At 49.9% G+C, this 23,251-nt stretch overlaps 1 protein-coding gene across 1 annotated transcript in view; it reads left to right on the forward strand.

The window, feature by feature from the left end:
- The window catches only part of LOC103613741 (GDNF family receptor alpha-4), a 68,798-nt gene extending 46,917 nt beyond the window's left edge, over positions 1-21,881 (forward strand). The window contains exons 2-8 of the mRNA XM_008631608.2: positions 3,440-3,718; positions 6,740-6,820; positions 10,143-10,488; positions 13,556-13,665; positions 15,052-15,186; positions 15,398-15,555; positions 17,851-21,881. Coding sequence (XP_008629830.2) covers positions 3,440-3,718; positions 6,740-6,820; positions 10,143-10,488; positions 13,556-13,665; positions 15,052-15,186; positions 15,398-15,555; positions 17,851-17,997 — 1,256 coding nt within the window. The 3' untranslated portion in view covers positions 17,998-21,881. The remainder of the gene's footprint in view (positions 1-3,439; positions 3,719-6,739; positions 6,821-10,142; positions 10,489-13,555; positions 13,666-15,051; positions 15,187-15,397; positions 15,556-17,850) is intronic.
- The last annotated feature ends 1,370 nt before the right edge of the window (positions 21,882-23,251 follow it).

Consider the following 23,251-nt stretch of genomic DNA (forward strand, 5'->3'; position numbering starts at 1 on the left):
ACCCTTCCCCAGCTTCATTGCCCTTCTCTGGACATTCTCCAGCCCCTCAAATCAGGAGTGTAAAAAGATTCACACCTAATTCAAATATAAACTGCAGGGGAGGGGGATGTATCCCAGAGCCCCAGATGGAACTGGTGTGGTTCCTCCTAAACACCAAGTATTGGTTGAGTAAGAAAGGGAGAGAGGACTCCACGTTGGTGCTCTCCAGGCATTTTATTCCCTGTTTCCAGCCCCCACGGAATCACCTTCACACTGCTGTACCCCAGGCACAGCTGCACTTCCTTGAGAAAGGAAATTATCTCCTTGGAGGAGAGTCAGCCCTGCTTGGTCAGCAAAATGCACTTTGAGACACCTGTATGAGAAGAACTGAGGGTCTGTTAAAATGGGAAGAGACAGGTTTTTCTCTTACTCCCACACTTTAGGAGTAACTCTGGGTAAATGGCACTGAGATAAGAGTGAGCAGAAACAGATGTGGAGCACAGCTACAAACAGGATGTGAAAATAAACTCATTACTCCATCTGCCCACCGTAAACAGCGTGAAATTAGCAGCGAGTGAGGGATAAAACTCCAGACAAATGGCCTTTTAAAGGGAGCAGAGGGAGCTGGAAGGGCTGCTGTCAGAAAAGCAGAGGCACAGAAAGCCCAAGCCACACACAGCTCGGTGCGTATCCCAATTCCCTGGTCAGTCAAGGAGGAGGAAAATCCTGCGGCACAAAGCCTGCAAGGAACTATTTTTGAAGGCAAAACCAGAAAGGCCACTCCCATCTTTGGGAGAGAAGTCCTAATATTGCTCTTGTCCCTGCCTGTTAGGAAGCACCATCAATTTTATAAGTCACGGAGATTTTTTTCCCTAAGAGGTGCTGTCTTAATGTTGCATAAAATTACTCTCTCAGGGGCAGTGTGAGGAGAAAAACGTGGTGTTATGTTGTCTCAGTTGCAAAGACATCGCTAACAATAAAAGCCCCTGAATGATTTGGTTTTTAAGTGACACAATTACAGAACGGGTCATTCGTGACACTCCAAGTGGCTTCAAGCACCTCTGTCATAAAGTCTGAATGGGGGTGTTTTATGGTGTGGGTTTGGGCCGTAAATATTCACCCCTGGCCTTTGTTCTATGAAGCAAGGCTCTGTTTGAGGATATATTTACTTAAAATTTTGCAGGAAAATCTCTCAAATGGTCAATCTGTTTGATTTATTTAAAGTGAGGTCCCAAAGTGTTTTACAGCTTTTACACGCTGGTTGTGTTTATAACCATCCTGGGGGAGTATCTTCTGCAATTCATGTAGCGGAGAAAGGGAAGGAAGGCCATAATTTCTATTTTAACCTACTTTTCTAGCAGCTGACAGGACACTGACAAAGTCATCTCTTCTAGAATGCAACCTGCTGGGCTTTATCCTCATTCAGAGGAGATCCTTTGGAGAAAGCCAGAGTAAAATAAGCCAAGTACTTTTTTCTTTATTCCTATGGATTCTGCTCAGATATGTTCTCTAGCTCATTTTATGGATCTCAGTGAAATTGCAAATTGCCCAAATGATATTTCAAGGAAACTGGTTCCCCATGTTCGAAGTTCTTCAGTATATGACAGCCCAAGGCAGAGTTTCCTACATATTGGAAATAATTTCTCTCTCCACGTCTGGCAGATCCAAACAAGCCTTGAGTGCTAAATAAACCAGGTCTATGAATAAATCAGGGCAGGAGAACTCAAATTTGAGATGGTGTGAGATTTGAAATACCTGAAAACTTGACGTTGGCCATGAGGCACTTCGAAATAGTCTGCAGTTAGATGAAAGGTTTTTCATTTGAGATTCCATTGGGATATTTCAGGAGGAAACCTCCTGGTGGGTTCACCCAAAGTTTGTAATAAACAAAATTGAAGTATCTGAACTCCAGCTGCTACTTTCTACTCTAATCAAGAGCAACGGAGGCAGCTTCTTCTTAGCAAACACACTGTGGCTGCTGAGGGAACTGAAATGGATATACTGCGCTCGAGTGCTGAACTGGGACGTGCAGAAATTAAGGAGAGGTAGCAGTTGGAAGGCAGAAAAGGGGACTTTATGAAGAGATCAGCAGAGTCTTGGAGAAAGCAGAGATTTCATGAAGCCCTCAGGGATGGAGATCAGGGACTCACATTTTTCTCAGGAAGCAGGATTTTCTAATATCCTCCAAGGTGGGTCTCAATAGAAGCAGACACTGGAGGGAGTCAAAAACAGATGGTCTTTTCTATCCTTAGCCTTCTGGTTCCTGTCCAAAGGGAAGACAAGTTATGTTAGAGACAGAGAGCTCCTTTGGGAAGTATTTGAGAAGTTCTTCTTCAAGGTCATGACAGCAGTTTCTGTTTTTATAGTACAGCAGGATCCAAAATTACTGTACGGGCACTGGAACTGATTCTCCCCTTCCATAAACCAGGTTTGCCTCTTCCTCACTCTCCCAAGCCATGGTGCAGTCATGCCTGACCTATGTCAAACGCTCCAGAGCATCACACCAGCTGGAAGGGGTGAGATTCGCCTTGTCCTGACCCTGTCACCTCTCTGCCACCTGGGTGTCACACAACCATGTCCTGCTGAGCCGCTGGCCCTGCCCTTTGCCAGGAACAGCGGTGCAGCCATGAGCCTTGGGGTGAGCACACCCCAGGAGTCAGTCTGGATGTGTCCAGGCTGCTTTAGCGAGGAAGAGCAATAAATAACACAGGATTGGTCTGCTCCGGGCCCTGGGGCACAGCACCACCGAGCCCTGATGAACTAATTTATTGGTGTACATGTAGCAGTAACATCCTCCTCCCAAATGGGGAGCAGAGAATTTTGTGTTGGTAAAGGAACTCTGAAGAGAATTTACAAAAGCTTGGAAAAAGCCAAGACTGAAGCAGTGGGAGTCCTGGGGAGGTGGTGGCAGTGAACAAGGGCCAACTCCTGGGACACATGTGGGCTGACTACATGTCAAAACACCCACACAGAGCCATTTATAGCTCCAGGAAGGTGTAGGCACAGTTAAATCATGTTCAAGGAGCAGAGGCCAGGGTCTCCATAGCATTGGGCTACTGTTAAATTTGGAAGGCAGAAATAAGGGAGAGAGCTGGGGAAGAAAGACTTTGAAAATATTTTTGTGCTTCAAGAAGGGAAAATCAATCACCAGGAACTGATCAAGTTTCTGTCACTTATAATCCTGCTACCAGGCTGGTCCTGTCATAGAACCATGGAATGGCTTTGGCTTGGAAGGGACCTCAAAGGTCATCTGGTTCCACCCCTCTGCCATGGGCAGGGACACCTTCCACTGTGCCAGGTTGCTCAGAGCTCCATCCAACCTGGCCCTGAACACTTCCAGGAATGGGGCATCCACAACTTCTCTGGGCAACCTAGAAGAAGGAGATTGTGGGAGACACAGTCGATTTCCCACCTGGGCTTGCTCCATGACCCTGACAGCTCCTCTCCGGTTTCCTTGCAGAAGGCATGGCAGAAGCTGTCGGCTCGAGCAGGGACTGCCTGCAAGCAGGCGAGTCCTGCACCAACGACCCCGTATGCAGCGCCAAGTTCCGGACGCTCCGGCAGTGCATCGCGGGCAATGGCGCCAACAAGCTGGGCCCCGACGCCAAGAGCCAGTGCCGGAGCACCGTGACGGCCCTGCTCTCCAGCCAGCTCTACGGCTGCAAGTGCAAGCGGGGCATGAAAAAGGAGAAGCACTGCTTGAGTGTCTACTGGAGCATCCACCACACGCTGATGGAAGGTCAGTAGAATGGGTCAGAAAAATTTCTGATTGATCTTCCTAAAAGGGAATTGCTCGTGGGCCTTTCTACAGAGCTCCCCAGCTCTGAAATTGCTTCAAAATACTGCTGTGTTATCCTGTTCTGTCTCAAGACATACTGATAGGACCCAAGGGAACCGCATGAAGCTGTGTTGGAGGAGGTTGAGTTGGGTATCAGGGAAAGGTTCTTCCCCCAGAGGGTGCTGGGCACTGCCCGGGCTCCCCAGGGAATGGGCACGGCTCTGGGGCTGCCAGAGCTCCAGGAGTGTTTGGATAATACTGTCAGGCACAGAGTGGGATTGTTGGGGTGTCCTGTGTAGGGCCAGGAGTTGGACTTGAGGGTCCCTGTGGGCCCCTTCCAACTCAGGAGATGCGATGATGCTGTTGATCCCCATGGTATTTGACATTTTGGGGAAAGCCGTCCTGAAAACCTGAGATGCCTCCTTCTTTTTCTTTTTAACCCAACCTCTCTTTTAGGACATATCCAATATACATTGAGATCTTTTGCTGGAGAAATACACAGCATATTTTTCATCTATGTATGTTAACCAAGACCATGAACACCATAGATTTTATAGAAACACTACATAAAGCACAGGCATTGAGGAAAAACAGCCCGAACGTCAAAAAAATCACTCTCTTAGAATGTCTCAAATGCACCAGTGTCTTTGGGTTAGTGAAGATTTGGGGCTGGTGACATCGAGTTGGAACTTAAAGTGTTCCCAGAGCCAGTATTCAGTAAGTTTGGATTTTGACGTTTTTTAAGAGTCACCATAAAATTGCACCTCAGTGGCCATAACTCTTCCTTGTCAGGCTGGTGAGTATTTTATGCACCATGAAAATTAAAATGTGGAATAAAACAGACCCTTCCAGCCATGGGCTGTGAAATAGATTAATAAAACACTGCTGGCTGAAACCTGAAAGGAAAAGTGCAGGGGTGAGACCACAGGCCAAAAGGCCAAGCAAAACAAAGAGGATGGAGACTACAGTGCACAGGCTTGCCAGGATGGAAGCTGGTTGATCAAGTTCCTGGGAAGCTTTCAGGTGCCACAGCTGGCAGGGTGCAGAGCATGGTGCTGTGAACGGACTGGGGAGATACAAGAGCTCAGCACTCTCCAGTATCTGGTCTTTCCCATAATTATGTGCCAGATTTGTTTCCATTGAAGTGAAGCCTGGGGAAGAGGTGGCAATCCAGCTTCTCCATTCAGCTCAGTGAGCGGCATCACAACTCCTTCCCAGCTGACCTTCAAGCTCAGACTTTGGAAACAGGTCACCTGTGACATGGCTCTGTAGGACACTGCTGTCGTGAGGATGTCCAGCTCTGGGACACAGAGGGTGGGTTTATGTTGGAAGGGATGTGAAAGACCATCCAGTTCCAAGCCCCTGCCATGGGCAGGGACACCTTCCACTAGAAGGAAGAGGAGAGAGAGGCTGGCAAGGAGTGCTGAGAGCAGATGGGGCCAGCTGTAGCTCTCCAGATGCAGAATAGGAGTTTGGTGCTGGATGGACTCCCTGCCCAGTGGCTTGGGACTTCCACCTTGGGAATGACTGGGAGAGGGCTGTTCTTGGAGGCTGCCAACAACTCTACTCCACTTCTCCACTCTCATGTCCTGAGCCCCACACTTTTGCAAACAACTGACTTCATTTGCAATGCAGATTCACACACCAAACTTTTGATTTCCTTGCCTTAATTTCCCCAGGGGGATATATTTCATAGCAGTCACATGTTTCAGAGTCCTTACACATGTTTAATTGACCGATAAGGGAAGCCAATCCACACGGTCTGTGTAAAGCTTTGTTTCTCAATCAGACATACCCAGGAGGCTGCAAAAAGCTTCCTAGAAGCCCTCTTGCAAAAGCAATTGTGGAAGTGCGTGCTCAGGGAATTTACAAAGCACACTATTTACTCAGCTTCTCTTGAGCACACCCGAGTTTAGCCACCTTCCCATTTAGAGGCACAATAACATGATGACAACTGGATAACAATTCTCTGATAAGGTGCTTTATCATCAGAACATAAAACTGCTATGCTGGAAAATACAAATGGGCCCCTCTCCAGTCAGTAACGATGTTAGAGATTTCAATGAAGGTGTAAAGCTGCCCTGTAATGCACCTGTGGTAATTGCACAGGGCTGTGGACACTGGGAGCCATTTCTTCCTGCCCACAGCTGGAGGCCAGCATATGCCCGGAGCGTGAGGGGGGATAGTCCTTTTATCCCAGCCAGTACATCTGCTGCTGCTGTCCACATCCATCTAAATGTCTAATAAAAAAACCAACAGATACTGAGCTGTTTGCTCCCATAATATTCCATGGTATCCATCAAGATGATGGGGCATTACAGACCATTGCACAGATGAAAGGGAAGCACCAGCTGAATAAAATCAGCTTCCCAGAGACTTAAAAACTAAGAAAGGAAGTTTCTGCAGGAGCTGTGGGTCATTAGCTCTATGCCAAGTAAGAAAAGTCTGTTGGCAAGGAGAAAGGGAGAGATGACAGTAGATACGGAGTGTGTTGTCACGCACATAACCCTGTGCACTGCCCTGTCTGTGTCCTAAAAAGAGCTGAGGACCTTTGACCCAGGAAGGGACTTGGGGGAAACAGCAGTAATGGTGATGGAAGCCCTGTGTATGTAGGGGGCTGGTGGTCTGAACTCTGCCCATGAGCAGGAGCCTGTGGTACAGCCTAGTGTCCTCTCTGGCAATGCCTGTGGAGTGCTGCAGGGCTTGAGCTACAGAGAGTTGCAACTCAACAGTTCCGTGACAGACTGCCTGACTCCAAAACTGAGATCTGTTTTTAAAAGCCAGTTACATTCTATTCCCATCTCCAAGGATGTGCCCATACCTGTTCCCATGGCTCTGAGTGTCCATTTACTTGTGGCCTTTACAGCACAGTCCCCTTGGACCCACCAAACAATCCTTCGCTGCAGATGTTGAACCTTGTGCATCTCAGCCATCCCTCAGGAGCCTCATCTGCCTTCTCACCAATTTCTCTCTTCTCCCCAGGCATGAATGTTCTGGAGAGTTCCCCTTATGAGCCGTTCATCAGGGGCTTTGATTACGTCCGGCTGGCATCCATCACTGCAGGTAGGTGCGTGGGACGATGCTCTTACACCTCCTGGTGTAGGGAGGGAGGGAGCTGGCTCTGGGGTCAAGCACTACAGACAGGGAAATCCTTTGTGCTCCCTTGTGAGCACTGCATGGATCAGGTCTGTCAATTGTTTTTCCAAGGAGTTGCCTCTGATTCCTCTGCTAAATTGTTACATGCTCTGGGAAAAGCCACTTGTGATTTTTGTCTTTTGGGTGTTTGATGTCAGTGTTACCATGAAGGACTGGGACTTAAAGATGTGGTACAAAGGCCCCTTCCAATGACCCATCCCAGGCAGACTCATTCTCCATAGCAGGTGGATGATCTGTTCCATGCAAACACCTCATCAAACAGGAGCTGCTTGGGTGTTGTTAGGTTTGAGAAGGTGCTTCCACATCAGTCACAGGAGCCAACTCCACAGGAAAAAAGGTCAATAACTCAACCTATGTGTTGATGCCAGCCACAGCCTTTACCCACCTGCCCTGAGGGCGACCTCAGGACCCAGAGCCATGTTCTGCTCCACATCATAATCCTGTTAACAGCTGAGCAGAGCTGCCTGACACCTTTTAACTCCCCGAGGGCTCAGCAGTTCAAGGGTCAGTGTGGCCGCCAGTAACCCGTCCATCACCAGTGGCACGGCTGCCACCGCAGCCAGCCTATGCACCACAGCCTGGGGAAGGTTTACCAATCTGCCTGTCTGGGAGCAGGTAATGTGCTTCTCCTGTGTCTCTGGCAGATGTGCCCAAACAGCTTTTCCAAATGTGCGCCTTGCTCTGCGGTCACAGCCACAGCTGGAGTGCACCCGAGCGAGGAAGGAGCAGCATATCCCTGCAGCTGGTGAATGTGCAGTCCCCACCATGGCCAGGCACTTGTTGGGTGAGAATGTCCAGGAGCAAATTAACCCACCAGCCCTGGACAACTGGAGCAGAGGGGAGGGGAGGTGCTCCCTGACCTCGCTCTTACTGGCTCCACCTGGCACATCAGCACGTGGACGGGGAATTTTGTTTGCTGGGTCATGGTTTTCTTTACTGGAGTTTTTCCCCTTCTGCTGAGTCCTAGAAAGCTTCAGAGCATGGGGAAATCTAGGGATGGGGATTTTTATGCATGGTTAGCACACTCTCAGGTTTTAAAGCAAGTTGAAATGGTTGTGCAGCAAAGCGAATGGGCCGAGATCAGCAGGGATTCTTCAGAGGACTTGGCATCCACTTAGGGACACAAAATTTCATAACCCTTCTGTCTCTGTTTATACTAATCAAAATCTTCTATAACATAACTTACGACCTGCTGCCTTCTGCCTGTCCAGTGTCCAGGGTCATATGGTCAACACTGACAAAGGACCCTCTTTCAAATCTACCAAAAAGAAATCCCAAGAACTTGTTGAAACCTCAGACACCTCTGTGACCATAGGCCAAGTGAAAGCAACAGGTACATTAAACCAAATCTTACAAAAACAATATGTGGCCACTATCAAAACTATACAAATGGATCCCTCCACTCTGATTGTAGCAGTGATTTAAAAAGCACATCCGCTGGTGTTGCGTGGGAAGAGGAGAAAATCCAGCATGTTCCCTGTGATTTATTGGCTGAATGGGTAATGAAACCCTTCCAAGTAACTGTTTCCTATATGTTAGCTGGCAGCTCCCCAGCATAAACCAATGCTCTGACAATATTCATCTCTGGGCACTTCTAAAAGGAAGTATTTAGTGATGGGGATGCACCAAGCAAAACTTTCACCCATCATAAAATAACTGAAAAACTTGGAATTTGACTTCCAGCTCACTGTAAGCAGCGGGGGCAACAGGAGGGGAAAAATAAATGCTGGAAGAAGGAGCATCTGATAAAGTCAGGGATATAAAGGAGGGCAGCCAGCTCTGAAGTGCTCAGGGAGACTGTCAGTGTTTAATACTTGTCAGCAGTGACTGGCTGGTTTTAACTCCCAGTCAAAGATAGGGCTTGACTCTGCATTGGGAATTTATCATTCTGGGGTTTTTTCCTCAGTGGAAAAATCTTTCTCTGATGGGGAGAAAGTCCTTCTGGTGTGCTGCAGGTCATGATTTTAATTCAGAGAGGTGAAAACCAGCTTCAAATTCATTTTCTCTCTCAAGTTTGAAGGACCCTTGTCTTATGTGTTCGATCAGACACAGTCTGATGTTTCCACTGATGCCTGAAGGGACTCTGTAGCATTTTTCCCGTCTATAAAACAGACCCCCATCCACCTTTGAAGGAGCCCTACAACCAGTGTTAGACAAATACCTTTCCCTCTTCTTTTCCCCCTATTTACAGACAAAGTTCTTGGCATATAAACTCCTGAGTTCCTTCCTTTCCCACTGAAGATGCTGTTTTTCTCATCCATTACTACAGTTTTTGCTTCATTTTCCTGACCTTTCCCCTTGCTGCAGGTTTCCTCCACCTTCCCTGCATCCCACAGCACACCTCTGCTCTCCCACCCAGACTGAGACATTCTTTCTCCTCCTGTTTAGGAGGGTGGAAATGCAGAGTGATTTTGCTGAAGTCGGCGAAGGGTGACCCTGCAAAGGGTGTGGGGAGAGACCCACGTGCGCTCACATGCAGGCAGCATCAGGTGCCAGGGGCTGGATGGTACCTCTGACCCCACCCTGTGAAGGCACTGTCACTACTTAGGACATGGGGATACTGGGTTGGACTGGTCTGGATGGGGCACATTGCTACCCAGACAGGTCTCTCTCAGCTGGGCAGATCCTGGGGTGAACAAACAGAGCTGCTGCCAAGGCCAGACATGACCCTCCAGAGGCCTAAAGGAACTCACTGCCCGCCACAGGGAGTCTGAGGTGCCAGGAATTAGTGCAGGCCATGCATGTATCAGAGACCCAGCTTTGCCACTGACTCAGTCTTTGATCTTGAGCAACTTGTGGAAACAGAAGGTTCACTAATGGAGATCCCAGCGCCCGAGTGGATCCACTCATAGCCATAGGTAGATGCACTTTCTAATGCCTGCTGTCTTCCAGGCCTCAGGCTGGTTAATTTGCATTAGTAAAGTGTTACCAGGTGCCCAGATTAAAGCAAAATTCATTTTATTAAATATACAAACTTGGCGAAGTGATCTCTGAGGCGTGAAGTCTGGTATGTGACTGTGGCACTTGGGAAAACATGAGTATGGAAAGGGGATCTGGTCCTACCAGGACACAGAGAGCAAACCTACACCTCACCCTGGCCGCTGCCTTCCTGGAGCAGGTGTGGTCTCACCGAGGTGGCCATGGATGGGAGCAGGGTGGGGATGAAGGTCTCAGGGCTGGTGCTGCTGCCAGGGAGGTCAGCGCAAAACCACCTCACCGTGTCCCACAGGCTCTGAGAACGAGGTGACGCAGGTGAACCGGTGTCTGGACGCCGCCAAAGCCTGCAACGTGGATGAGATGTGCCAGCGGCTGCGGACGGAGTACGTCTCCTTCTGCATCCGGCGCCTGGCCCGGGCCGACACCTGCAACCGCTCCAAGTGCCACAAGGCTCTGCGCAAGTTCTTCGACCGCGTGCCCCCGGAGTACACCCACGAGCTGCTCTTCTGCCCCTGCGACGACACGGCCTGTGCCGAGCGGCGGCGGCAGACCATCGTCCCCGCCTGCTCCTACGAGGCCAAGGACAAGCCCAACTGCCTGGCGCCTCTGGATTCCTGCCGGGAAAACTACGTCTGCAGGTAATGTTCACCTGCAGGGTCCTCCCAGGGTGCACCATCCCACCACAACGCGCTGACGGGTCAGTGCCTCGGTGGCCCCTTCCCGTGAGCATGTCCTTGTGTCCTACAGAACATGTTAATGGACAGAAGATGCGAGTTGATCATGCTGAAGCTTTTTAGACATTTTCTATGGATTTTTTGGCTTTGGTCCTAGAGAAAGACCTGCTATGGAAACAGTTCCAGGAAGGTGCAGGCTAAGCAGGAATATGGGGGAGGGGTCCTTACAGCTACTTTCACCAATCCATCTGCCTCACTGTCTCTCTTCCCTAGCCCACAGCATCCTCAAGGAGCACTCAAGGTATCCTGACAGCCACAGACACTTGTGAAGGCCTTAAAACCATGTTTGTTTGTTTGCTTATTTAATTAGAAAAATTAATCTATTTATGTATAAAACACACCCTTCTGCTGCAAGGCTGAGTGTTGGAGAGACCTTATAGCACCTTCCTGTACCTAAAAGGAGCCTACAAGAGAGCAGGAGAGGGACTTTGGACAAGAAAGAGCAAGTGACAGGACAAGGGTGAATGGCTTGAAACTGGAGGGTAGGTTTAGATGGGATATTGGGAATTCGTGGCTGTGAGGGTGGGCAGGCCCTGGCACAGGGTGCCCAGAGAAGCTGTGGCTGCCCCTGGAGTCCTGGAAGTGTCCAAGGCCAGGTTGGACAGCACTTGGAGCACTCTGGTCTAGTGTGAGATGTCCCTGCCTATGGCAGAGAGTGGAACAAGAGGATTTTTAGGTCTTTTCCAACGCAAATCATTCTGTGATTTGGTGATTCTATGTTTTGGTGATTGCAACAGGAGTCTCAGAGTCCCAGTGTCATTCCAGATCCATCTCACAGTCTGTGGCCAGCCTGGTTTGCTCCTCTATTTCCATCCAGCCCCAGTCACACACACACAGACTCATTCCATGTGCACACTCACAGCAGAACCCCTTCAGAGCTTTTCCTTCATTTGTACTATTTTCACCCCCCCTGTTTCTCAGAAAGTCTTTGATATTCCAGAAGGTTAATCCACACAGAGCTCTCAGGAGCAGAGCCCACCTGGCAGTGAGAGATGTTAAACAATAACAGCACCATGGGGGCCCCAGCTCAGTGCCCTGAATGCAGCTGCCCCATGAGCAGACACCTGGGGAAGAGCACAAGAACAAGTGTAGGACGCACCTCCCTGTGTTGTCCCAGTCTCTAATTGTTGCGGGGTTTGGGACTTCCTGAGCTAAACTTCCAGCAGCCATCCCCTACCAGCACATCATCTTTTAATCATAATAAAAATATTACGTATTTTCACAAAGGGAGGTGAGAGCAGCAGCATCCTCTTGGAGGCACAGAAGTACAAATGCCCTCAGCACTCTGCACCCCAGAAACATGGAGGCAAGAGAACTACTGAACTATGCAGAAGTAGACTCTGAAAGATGCAAAGCCCCTGGGCTGACCAGGCCCTGCTCAGATGTTGTCCCCTGGCTACCCAGGGAATCCAAAATGGATGGGTACTGCCCTCTCTCTGACATGACAAGAGGGCCCAGTGGGGAGAAAGAGGTTCAAAGGGGAGAGTGTTGCTCCCCAGGAGACTGGAAACTATTTCCTGCAAGCAGCACAGCTGTTAATTATCTGGTCCCTTGGCCTCTGAATATATAATATAAAATATCCTCTAGAGACACAGAGGGAGCAAGAGGTTGACATTTGACCTGGTCAAAGCCAGCAGTGCAGAATTCACAAGGAGAGCTGGGAATAAATCATAAAGAAATGGAGTGAAACACTCCCAGTCTCACCCTGTCTGCACTGCAGCTCCTGCACAGCTCTAACCCTTTGAACTTCCCAGCTCAGAGGGGTGGGTTCTACTAATATGGATTATGTAAAATCTGCAGTCAGTATCTCCCTTCTCTAAATCTCTAAATAATGCACCAAGCTTTGGGAAAGAAGATTTTGCCTGTCCCTGTTAGAGGAGAAAAGGGTTGGTATGGGGCAAATATGGGAACAAGATGAGAAAAAAAAGAAGACTAGGGTGTAGGGCAGAAGTGGGCTGGAAAGTGCAAATTGGAATGCTGACACTGACCAGGAGCAAGAGCAACGTGTCTGGAAGAGAGATGATGTCTGGGAGGAGCAACATGCTCCATTTTTCTGAGATTGCCCAGGCAGGGTAAGCATTTGAGGTTTCAGTTCACAGCTCCTACAGTGCAGGTTGTCACAGAAAGAGCCCTCCCTTCAAGTGTTGTCAGTGCTGGGGCTTGCGTGAGTTTCCTAAGCAGCTCAAATGCCATGTGAAATCCCTTCCTACCTGGCCACAGAATGAATGTTGAGATGGATCTGGATCTCCAGCTGTTACTATGTCCTGCCTGAAAGCCCTGTGTTGATGTCTCAGATATCCTACAATCTCCAAACACCACCATGTGCCAAGAGCTGACTCATGCCTAAAGAATTACGTGGCAAATAACTGGTTGGCAGAATGATTTGCCTGCTCCACAGGCTCTACAGAGTCCTTCTCCTGAGAATGGGCATCTGCAGCAGAGGCTGTAGTGGTGGGTAGAACATTTCATATCTGAACCTTTGGACATTTCCCTTGATCTGAGATGATCTCAGCTATATTTAGAGTCTTTAGAGAGAGAAACTGGACCAGAGCAATTCTCTGTTTCATCAAATCAGACTAAAAAGGAAGGTTGGGGTCTTTAGGCAAAGCTGTTATGCAAAAGATAGAAAATGGCAACACGGACTGATTTCCTTCCTGGTAAGAGCTCTTCTCTCAAAAACCAACCTCACACAACAGAAAACAAACATTTCTTCCAAGACTGGACCTTTCTTGCAGTCCTGAAGGAAGCCTGTAAAACATTAACTGCAGAACCTGTTCAGAACCTCCTCCTGGGTTTGCTGGGGTGTGCAGGGGATTGTAAAAGGACGTTTGTTCAAACTGTTTGAACAACACCTACAGCAGCATTTTGCAAACGTGTTCCCTTCTGTGAACACCACAAGTGTGCTGTTATATCCCCTTTGGCCCCAGTTACCTGTGGTAATATGTCCTATTTTGTGCTCTGGCTCCATCAGGTCACGCTATGCAGAATTCCAGTTCAACTGCCAGCCGTCCCCGCAGGCTGCGAGCGGCTGCCGCAGGGACAGCTACGCTGCTTGTCTGCTGGCCTACACCGGCATCATCGGTAAGAGCCTGCCTCCTTGCCATGGGCTCCTTCCCCGTTTGGGTGGGAAATGTCTCCTCTGGGTGGGAAATGTCACCTCTCACTATGAGGACAGTAGGTGGAGAGCTGAGATCTCAGGGGCATCGTAGAGTCATGGTTTGGTTGGGAAGGGACCTGTAAAGCCCATCTCATCCAACCCCCTGCCATGGGCAGGGACACCTTTCACAAGACCAGGTTGCCAGGTTGCTCCAAGCCATATCCAAGCTGGCGCTGGTCTTTCTCCCTTCAGTGATGTCACTAAGCCATGAGTGTGGGGTAACTTTAGGATGCCTGCAGTGGAGGGAGAAAAACCATGGACTGCTGCAAGATTCGAGCTTCTCTCTCTGGTGGAATTAGATGGGCTGTCCCAGGGTGTCTGCTCTGCCAGGGATTCCCTGATGCCATCACCAGTGATGCCACTGGAAATCACCGTCCACTGCCATTTTTCTGACTTTGAAGGGTGTCACATTTGGGTTTCAGATGCTGCAGAGCCCAGCTGGCAGCAGTTGGCACAGGCACAGACAAGAGTCCAAAGGGAAGTGCCAATGGCCTTTGGATCAGGTCTATCCTGATGGATGAGATAGACTGACATTTTTGGGCCAACATTTCATTCTGTTTTAATCTTTCATTCTGGAGATTGAGATTGGCTTTTTCAATGACGGCGTGAAAGCCTTTACGCACATTCACATACAGTTTTTGAATGCTCAGCCTGGAGAATAAAAGGCTTCAGGAAGAACTTAGAGCTCCTTCCAGGGCCTAAAATGGCTCCAAGAGAGTTGGAGAGGGACTTGGGACAAGGACCTGGAGGGACAGGACACAGGGAATGGCTTCCCACTGCCAGCGGGCAGGGATGGATGGGATACTGAGAAGGAGTTCCTGGCTGTGGGAGTGCTGAGGCCCTGGCACAGGGTGCCCAGAGCAGCTGTGTCTTCCCCATCCCTGGCAGTGTCCAAGGCCAGGTTGGACAGGGCTTGGAGCAGCCTGGGATAGTGGAAAGTGTCCTTGCCCATAGCAGGGGGTGGGACTTGACGGACTTTAAGGTCCCTTCCAACCCAAACCATTCCAGGATTCTCTGAATGTTATTAGGGAACCTGAATTCCCAGAAACTGCCCATTCCTTGGGCTGATAGCACTTCATAATTGACTGAAGGCTTTGGTGGTGCTGGTGTGACCAAAAGGGTTGTGACTGCTCCTCTTCTCCTCTCTGGGAGCAAACCAGACCCATGACATCAGCACTGGAAGGGTTTTGCTGCTGTCATGGAGGGGCTCGGCTGAGGCAGAGTATCCCAGGAGAGCAGCACAAAGGGATGTCACCGACCCTTCCCAAAGTTCCAGCCCTGCGGTAACACTTGTCCGTCGGTCCCGGCAGGCAGCCCCATCACCCCCAACTACATCGACAACTCAACGTCCAGCATAGCTCCCTGGTGCACCTGCAACGCCAGCGGGAACCGGCAGGAAGAGTGTGAGAGCTTCCTGCACCTCTTCACCAACAACATCTGTCTCCGTAAGTGTCTGTAGGCACTGCTGCATGCTAGTGAGGCTTCTTGTGGATGGGGGCATGGAGATGCCATGGTCCTCTAGGGTCTGTCGGTGTCCAGCTCCGTGTTACCGAAGAGCCTCAGGCATCCATTTGGGTGATGCAGAGAAAGAGGCTGGGAAAGGGATGCTTCCCCCTGCCCTGACAATCCTTTTCTCCCTCTCTTTCCCACACAAAGAAAACGCCATTCAGGCCTTTGGCAACGGGACTCACCTGAACACAGCTGTGGCCCCGTCCATCCCCCCCACCACACAGATGTACAAGCAGGAGCGAAATGCCAACAGAGCTGTGGCAACCCTCAGAGAGAACAACTTTGAGCACCTCCAGCCCACCAAGGTAGGAGAGGGCGGGCCTGGCCCGGAGAGATGTTTGGCCATGTCTGTGTCTCCTGCAGCCTCCTTAGCTCCTTCTTCCACCTGTGTCATTTCAGTCACATGCAGACAGTCAACCTACCCTCCCCCTCCTGGAGGCCTGATCTACCCTTGCCTTGCCTTGCCTTGCCTTGCCTTGCCTTGCCTTGCCTTGCCTTGCCTTGCCTTCCCTTCCCTTCCCTTCCCTTCCCTTCCCTTCCCTTCCCTTCCCTTCCCTTCCCTTCCCATTATTGAGAGCTATGGTTCATTTAGAAGTACTGGGAAATCCATGGGGTTTTCAGCCAGGACCAGTGGCTTGGCTTCCCTTCCCTTCCCTTCCCTTCCCTTCCCTTCCCATTATTGAGAGCTATGGTTCATTTAGAAGTACTGGGAAATCCATGGGGTTTTCAGCCAGGACCAGTGGCTTGGCTCCTCACCCTCCTTCAGAGCATCAGTTCAGCTTCAGACAAGCATTTCGGCTTCCCAGGCCATGAGTTCCTCCCTTGTTGGAGGAGGATTCTAGAGGTCATAATGCAGCGGTTTAACTAAGGTTTGCGAAGCTTTGGAAAATTTGAAAGGAAAGATTCTGTTCATCAGCAAATTATTACTATCAAAATAATATTAAATTGAAATTATTTTCAAACAAATAACAGGTTCATTTACTGATGATGGCTGTGAAAGGCATTAAATATTTTATTTTTAAATAAAACAAAATGACCTTGACTTGCCACCCACCAGAGTAATTTTCAGATTCAATTATTTTACTATTGAATAATTAACAGTGACCCTCATTTGCGGAACATTCAGGTTACAGAAGCTGTCAGTTTTAACTAGACTCCAAGGACTGAGCGTGGGCTTTGCACGGGGCTGGCTGATACCTTCAGAGAGCTTCCAAATGCAGGTTATTTTAAGGCTTATCACTGTTTCTTTTGCTGGGAAAATACCCGATTCACCTCTCCCCACCCTGTTTTCACAGAGCAGCAGGTTGGGAGGTGGAGAAAAGTGGCCTCAGGTTCCCTCACTGCTCTCCAGGGCACTGGTGGCACTGCTGCAGAGCACAGGGATACCTTCACCAGGCCATATGCTTGGGACCCAAGAAATCTGGAGGATTTGCCTCAAGTCTCTGCTCCCCAGACCTTAGAGAAATCCAAGTAGTGGCCTCAGGTCCAGATCTAGCACGGAGAACTTCATCCCGGAAGTGATGGAGAAGCTGTGAACCATCTGTGGCCAGGACAGTATTCCCAACAGCAAGTGGGAAGCTGGAAAAAGCAGCTGCAGTAAGGGATGGCCCTACTGCATCTCCAACCTCCTCGTGGCAGCAGCACATCCCTCCACTGAGGTGTGAGTGCTGCTGGAGCATGATCCCTGCTGACACTGCAAGAGAAACCGGAGATTTGGGTCTTGACTTTGGACTCAACTTCACATCCAGATCCCATTCACCTCTGGATGTGAGGGAGAAAGCTGTTGAAATGTCTCCCAGCACCATGGAGGTATATTCAACACCCAGAGAAATCTCCACCTTTAAGGCCACCAGGTCAAGCCACTGGCCAGCAGTGGCTCCATAAGATACCTGGACCGCACTGACCTGAGTGGGCATCCAGGCACCCCCCTCACTCAGTGGTGTCACTGACACTCACCTCAACCAGTGTCCAAACAAGTTCTGTGCCCACAAATGGCTCTGCTGTGACACCACCTTCACCAACATCTCCTGAAGAGCTGCGCTGACCTCCAGGCCAGAGTCTGGGTGTTGAAATCAGCCCTGGCCCCTCTGCACATGCACACACTTGGGGCTGCACAGCCCCTGAGCCCCAAATCCTCTGAGGCACCAAGGAGGGCCACCAATTTGATTGGAGATAGAGCCCCTCTCCTATGAGTGAAAACAGAGAATTGGGATTGTTCAGCCTGGAGAAGCTTCAGGGTGACCTAATTGTGGCCTTCCAGTGCCTAAAGGGGCTCCAAGAGAGCTGGAGAGGGACTTTGGATAAGGGCCTGGAATGACAGGACACAGGGAATGGCTGTCCAGTGCCAGAGGGCAGGGCTAGATGGGATATTGGGAAGGAATTCCTGGCTGTGAGGGTGGGCAGGCCCTGGCACAGGGTGCCCAGAGAAGCGTGGGCCGACCTGGGAAGCTGTTCCAGGCCAGGTTGGACAGGGCTTGGAGCAACCTGCTCTGTGGAAGGTTGGAATTGGATGGTCTTTATGGTCTCTTCTAACCTAAACCATTGCATGACTCCATGATCAGCTACACCTCTCACCCCACGCTGTCTTCTTTCTCTTTCAGGTGGCTGGAGAGGAGAGGCTCCTGCGTGGCTCCACTCGTTTGTCCTCAGGGACCTCCAGCCCAGCAGCCGCTTCCTGCTGGGCAGCCTCTCTGCTGCAGATGTGGCTTCTCATCGCTCCTGCTGTGCTGAGCCTCCCTGTGATGTGAGGCAGGGCAGGCACACACCAGGCAGAGACTCAATTTGTGTTGGTTTCTTTACTGAACAACCAGGCCAGTAACTTTTTCAGGAGGAGGGCAGGGAGAAGGGAGGGGAAGGGAAGGTGAGGTGAGTGTTTGGGCATCCCTTCCTCTTCCTCATCTGTCTGCCAGTTCATTTGATTTTATATGATCAGCATTGTTGACAGCCGGCTCATTCTTGGTCCTGGCCACCTTTCCACACCACAGCTTGGTTGTTGTTTCTCCAGCTCTCTAGGATAGAGTTGGAGCCATGGACAATTCCCTTGGAAAAGAGGAAGGAGAGAGTTGATCCAAGAAATGAGAGCTGCAAAGGAAATGCTTTTTCCTGCCCCAGCCAAGAGGGGAAAGACTTTTGATGGATGGATGAATGGATGACCTGCCAGGAGGTTTCCTGAAGCCCTGACTCACATTGAGGGGCTCTTGACAGGACATGTCAAGTGATGTGGAGTTCAGACTGTCTCCAGGGTTGCTCAGGACCTGAAGGACAACCCATCTGGTTCCTTCAGACTGAGGCAACCAGAGCACTGGTGAGAAGGTGGTTGGTTTTGTTCACTGGAGAGGAGCCTGAAGCCCCTCTGGGGAAGTCCAAGTAACCATGCTCTGAACTGCCTGGCAGGGATTATCCACCCTCTCACAACCATGGCCAGAGTGCAACCAGCATCCATGTCCCAGCTGTCACCTGCCCCTCGGGCCCTCCTTCTTAGGGAAACCTGTGTCCTGTATTGATGGTATTCAGGAGGAAACATGTGTGTTGCATTTTGTTTACGGCTGAATTTTTGGTGTCCCAACCCAAGCATCTCTATCCGCTGGTCTTGTACAGTGTTTGGGGCAGTTTTTGTCACACCCAAACAACCAGAGACCAATACTGTCCCACTCCATTGACCCTTTCTCCATCAGGGGTCAATGCATCAGCCCGTGGGCAGGATTTGAAGTGAGCCCAACACATCCCACTCTCACATGCTACCTGTTCATCCACTGGTCTCATAGGCAGAAGGTCTTCAGCCAAGGGATTTCATTAGTTTTCCTAGGCAGAGATAGGATAGGAGAGGTTTGCTGGATACCACCCTGAAGAGAGAAATATCCAGCCAAGAAAGGCCAAGTCATGAATTATATCATGGGTAGGGACTGGATTGTTACAGTTTGCTCTCCTAGAAGAACTGGCTGAGGCAACCACCTGTGTCCAGGTGAGCAGGTGAAGGGCTTTGCCTCTTGCCAGGTTCTGGTTTTTCAGTCAAGATGTCATTTAAGCAAAGTGACCCTTTCTACTGAGCTGCAACCCGAGCCCAGGGCAGGAAGGTGAAGACAAATATCTGTCTGGTGTCTTGGGGCACAGGGAGGCAGATGTGTGACCTTGGACTACCTGAGCATCCCAGGGTCTTTCCTCGAGGAGGTGAGCTGAGGAGTCCTAGTGCCCTCTTGGTGGGCTGAACCCCTTTACTGTGTTAAGCCAGGTAAGGAAGAGTGAGAAGGTTTCCCAGGATTAGTGCTTACCCAGGCTGAGTGCCATGGGAGGAAGAGCAATAGCCCCAAAATCCCCCTGAGTGTTTTTAGGCCTGGCCTTTGCAGCAGTCCATTTATTCCTTGGTTTGTGCTCCTCCAATAAATATCATTAATTCCTTGGCATTTGAATGCATGGAAAGGCTTAGGAAGCATGTGACACAGCGAAGTCCATTGCTTTTTATTCCCATTTCCTGCAAAACTTCTCCCATTGTTTATTGCTTCAGATTTTGCTGAGAAACTGCAGCAACTTCCATGGCTTTTGTTCCAACAAGAAACCTCTCTAGCTTTCAGTTGAACACCTGTGGATGTGTCTGACACGAACAGAAATCCTCCTGCTGCATCCTGTCCAAAGTGCTGCTCCTTGAGGTCCTCAGGGCTGTAGCACCCAGTTTTCCTGATCCAAGGTTTTGTGAAGGAACACACCAAGGCTTGTATGCAGGGTGACAAGCCACACCCCCAGCTAAAAGTTGTATGTGAGGACTTCATGGCCAAGGGGCTCACTCAGATCAGGAAAGCAGACAAGGAGGGAGAGCTACAAGCAGGAAAGTCCTCTCAAAGTGCCCATATACGAGCACGGAGTTCCTGTGAACATCTCCCCTTTATCCAGGACATCAGTGTCTTCTGAGAGACCAAGTGACACAACTACTGCCTGCAACTCTGCAAAACTTGTGTCCTCTGAGCTGCAGGTGGGAGAGGGATGAAACCCTGATTGCTCAGCCCTGCAAAGGCAAGGAACTACCTCAACACCACGAGGTCATGCTGGGAATCGCGTTCTTCTGCCCCTTTCCGGTCCTGTAGTCATGCCCTGCTTTTCCACACATCTGGCCCCATCAAGCCAGTCTCCACCAGCTTTTAATCATGCACAGGCTGAGTGTCTGCACAGGATGGGGATACAAGTGTCAGCTGCTTTCCAGGAGCACCCACTCCTGTGTCTCTTATATGTCAGTGATGTTGAAGTGCCACTTCGCCATCTCCTTCTCATTCAGCAGAGAAGGAGTTTTTCTGTGTGGTCAGGATGCCTGGTGGCCCCACCTCACCTCTCCCTTCAGACTGGTGTGCTGTAAAAAAGAGGTGTGGAGAATCCTACTGAAGGACTGGATGGGATGGAGGAAACCTCCAGAGGTTTCCTAGTGCCAATACCATGTCCCACATCAGCACCTATTTTAACAATTTCAGTGAGAGACATCACCATCTCCCCTGGATTTATATCATAGAATCATGAAAGGGGTTGGGTTAAAGCTCATCTCGTTCCAGCCCCCCTGCCATGGGCAGGGACACCTTCCACTAGCCCAGATTTTTCCAAGCCCCATCCAACCTGGCCTTGGACGTTTCCAGGGGTATCTTACTTTCCAGACTCTGTAGATGTTAGTTGTCTCTACGCATCAGAGCCCAACAAGACCCTCAGTTCCCGTGTCCCATCCTTCAAGCCGTGTCCCAGGCCAGGTCCTGCCCTCCTGGGGGTTCCCCATGGTTCAGGGATGCTGTGGAAGGAAGTGAACGAGGCACAGAGCAAGGAGCCTCTCACCCAATAGGAAAGAGTTGGGGGCTGGGAATGAACAAAAAAAAATTTATCCCCAAACTTTCATGGCTTTTTTCTGATTATTTCACCCTTTTTACCAGTATTTAATGTTGATTCTCCCTCCAAGCCTGTTCATGAATCAAACTTTGCAAAAAAGGATGACTTTTGAACCTTTCTTTTGGAGGAAGCAAACATGATTACTCTCCTCCCACTCACCAACATGTGTGCACAGGCCACTGCTTTTTCCCTGTGAAAAGTCAGTAATTTTTTTGGATGAAATTCCATCTCTGCTGAATTCTGTGAAGTGAACCATGGATCTTCATTTTTAAGTCTCTTGATTAACTACAGAAGTCATAGCAGCTGCTTGTAAAGGCAAAGGACTGAGCGAGCCAAGAGACAGAAAGGGAGACAACATTTTTTTAGGAATTGCTCCATTCCTGAGGACTTCCATAAGCACAAAGAAGAATCACGGGAAAAAGAAAGGAAAAAACCACTGTTAAAGAACCAGCCAGACTTTCTGTAGCCACTGAACTCTTATTTTTTTGGCTGCACAGCACCACTGCCAGTGGTTTGGCAGCCCTGAGAGCCTGTGAAATATTGTGTATGTACTTATACTTGTCATGTCGTCATGTACAGCATTGTCCAGGCGGGAGCAGGAGCTGGAGGGAGACCCAGGGCTGGGAGATGGTGCTGGAGCAGGAGCCCCGTGTGTGCACCTGCATGAGGGGAGGGTGGTGGATGCCAGCCCATACTGGGGTCAGACTTGTACTTGCCTTTTCTGTACATGTCAATATTCAAACATATCCATGAATAAAGCACACACGCATTTTCCTGATCCCCTCACTCCTGTCTGCAATTCCAGCTTGTCCATGCCAGCACGTCCAGGAGGGTGCTGAGCTCACTGCTCCTGTGCTCTAAGGGCAGCTGGAAGAAATGGGGGATTGTTTTGTGGGGGTTGGAAGAGTGGGGGGGCTCAGATGAGCCGTGTTTGGCTGGAATCACAGAATCCTAGAGTATCTTCAGCTGGAGGGACCCACAGGGATCACCCAGTCCTACCCCTGGCCCTGCCCAGAACCCCCAACAACCCCACCCTGGGCATCCCTGGCAGCGCTGTCCAAACGCTCCTGGAGCTCTGGCAGCCTCGGGGCCGTGCCCATTCCCTGGGGAGCCTGGGCAGTGCCCAGCACCCTCTGGGGGAAGAACCTTTCCCTGATATCCAACCCGACTCTCCCTGACACAGCTCCAGTTGTTCACTGAGGTCTTGTCCCTGGTCCCAGAGAGCAGAGACTGGAGCTGCCTCTCAGGAGGAAGCTGCAGACAGCTCTGAGGTCTCCTCTCAGCTCCAAACCCAGCTCCAATCTGGTGTCTTCCAACAAGGAGGGGTGACAGGTGAAAAACAGCTCTGCTGAGATGGAAAGGCATCAGTGTCACCAGGGAAGGAGACATGAGTCCCCACACAAGTCCTGGGGCTGTTTGTGTTGTCTGCGGGGGTGAAACATGCAAAGGTTTGGGAGCAGTTTGGGGCAGATTTGGCTCAAAACTGGTGCCAGCACAGGAAGAGGGAGGCACTGCAAGATACAGCAGGGATGGGAATAATTGCACCTGCAGTTAGGGGCCTGGGGAGCCACTGATGCCAAGATGTCACCATGTGTCCCACTGAGTGGAAATAACTGGGGAAGGCTGGTGCTGCACCCCTGTGCTGAGCAAAGGAGGAAGGGAGGTGGAGGAGAAGGGAGGGTGATGGTTCATGCCAGCCAGGAAGACTTCTGTTCATAACGCTGTCCACGTCACTAATGGGTGTCTTCCCTGATGGGGGAGACGTTCAGATTTTTGCCAGGAGAAAAAAGGAGGTGAATGGGACTTCATGCTTCTCAGTCTCCAGAGAGGTGTTTATTAATTCTTATCTAAGGAGTACAAGCCACTGGCGTGGCCTAGACATAGCACAGAGCAGAGAATGCAGCAAGAAGACAACTTATCAAGATTTCACAGCCTTTTTAAAGGTAAATTACCCAATGAAAGCTTAAAACACAAGATATTTCCACTTTTTTACCAATGTCCAACAAGTTCCTAAATCACATAGACAGGAACTGCAGAATTCTGTATCCAATTATCCCAGACCACTATTGCTGCAAAATATGGAGTTAGTGAAGAAGGATAAAGAAGCTTTTAACTACAACTTATCCTCCATTTTGAGGTTTTCTACTT

Source organism: Corvus brachyrhynchos, unplaced genomic scaffold (genome assembly GCF_000691975.1).
Source record: "Corvus brachyrhynchos isolate BGI_N302 unplaced genomic scaffold, ASM69197v1 scaffold910, whole genome shotgun sequence".
In the NCBI taxonomy this organism is placed as follows: Eukaryota; Metazoa; Chordata; class Aves; order Passeriformes; family Corvidae; genus Corvus; species Corvus brachyrhynchos.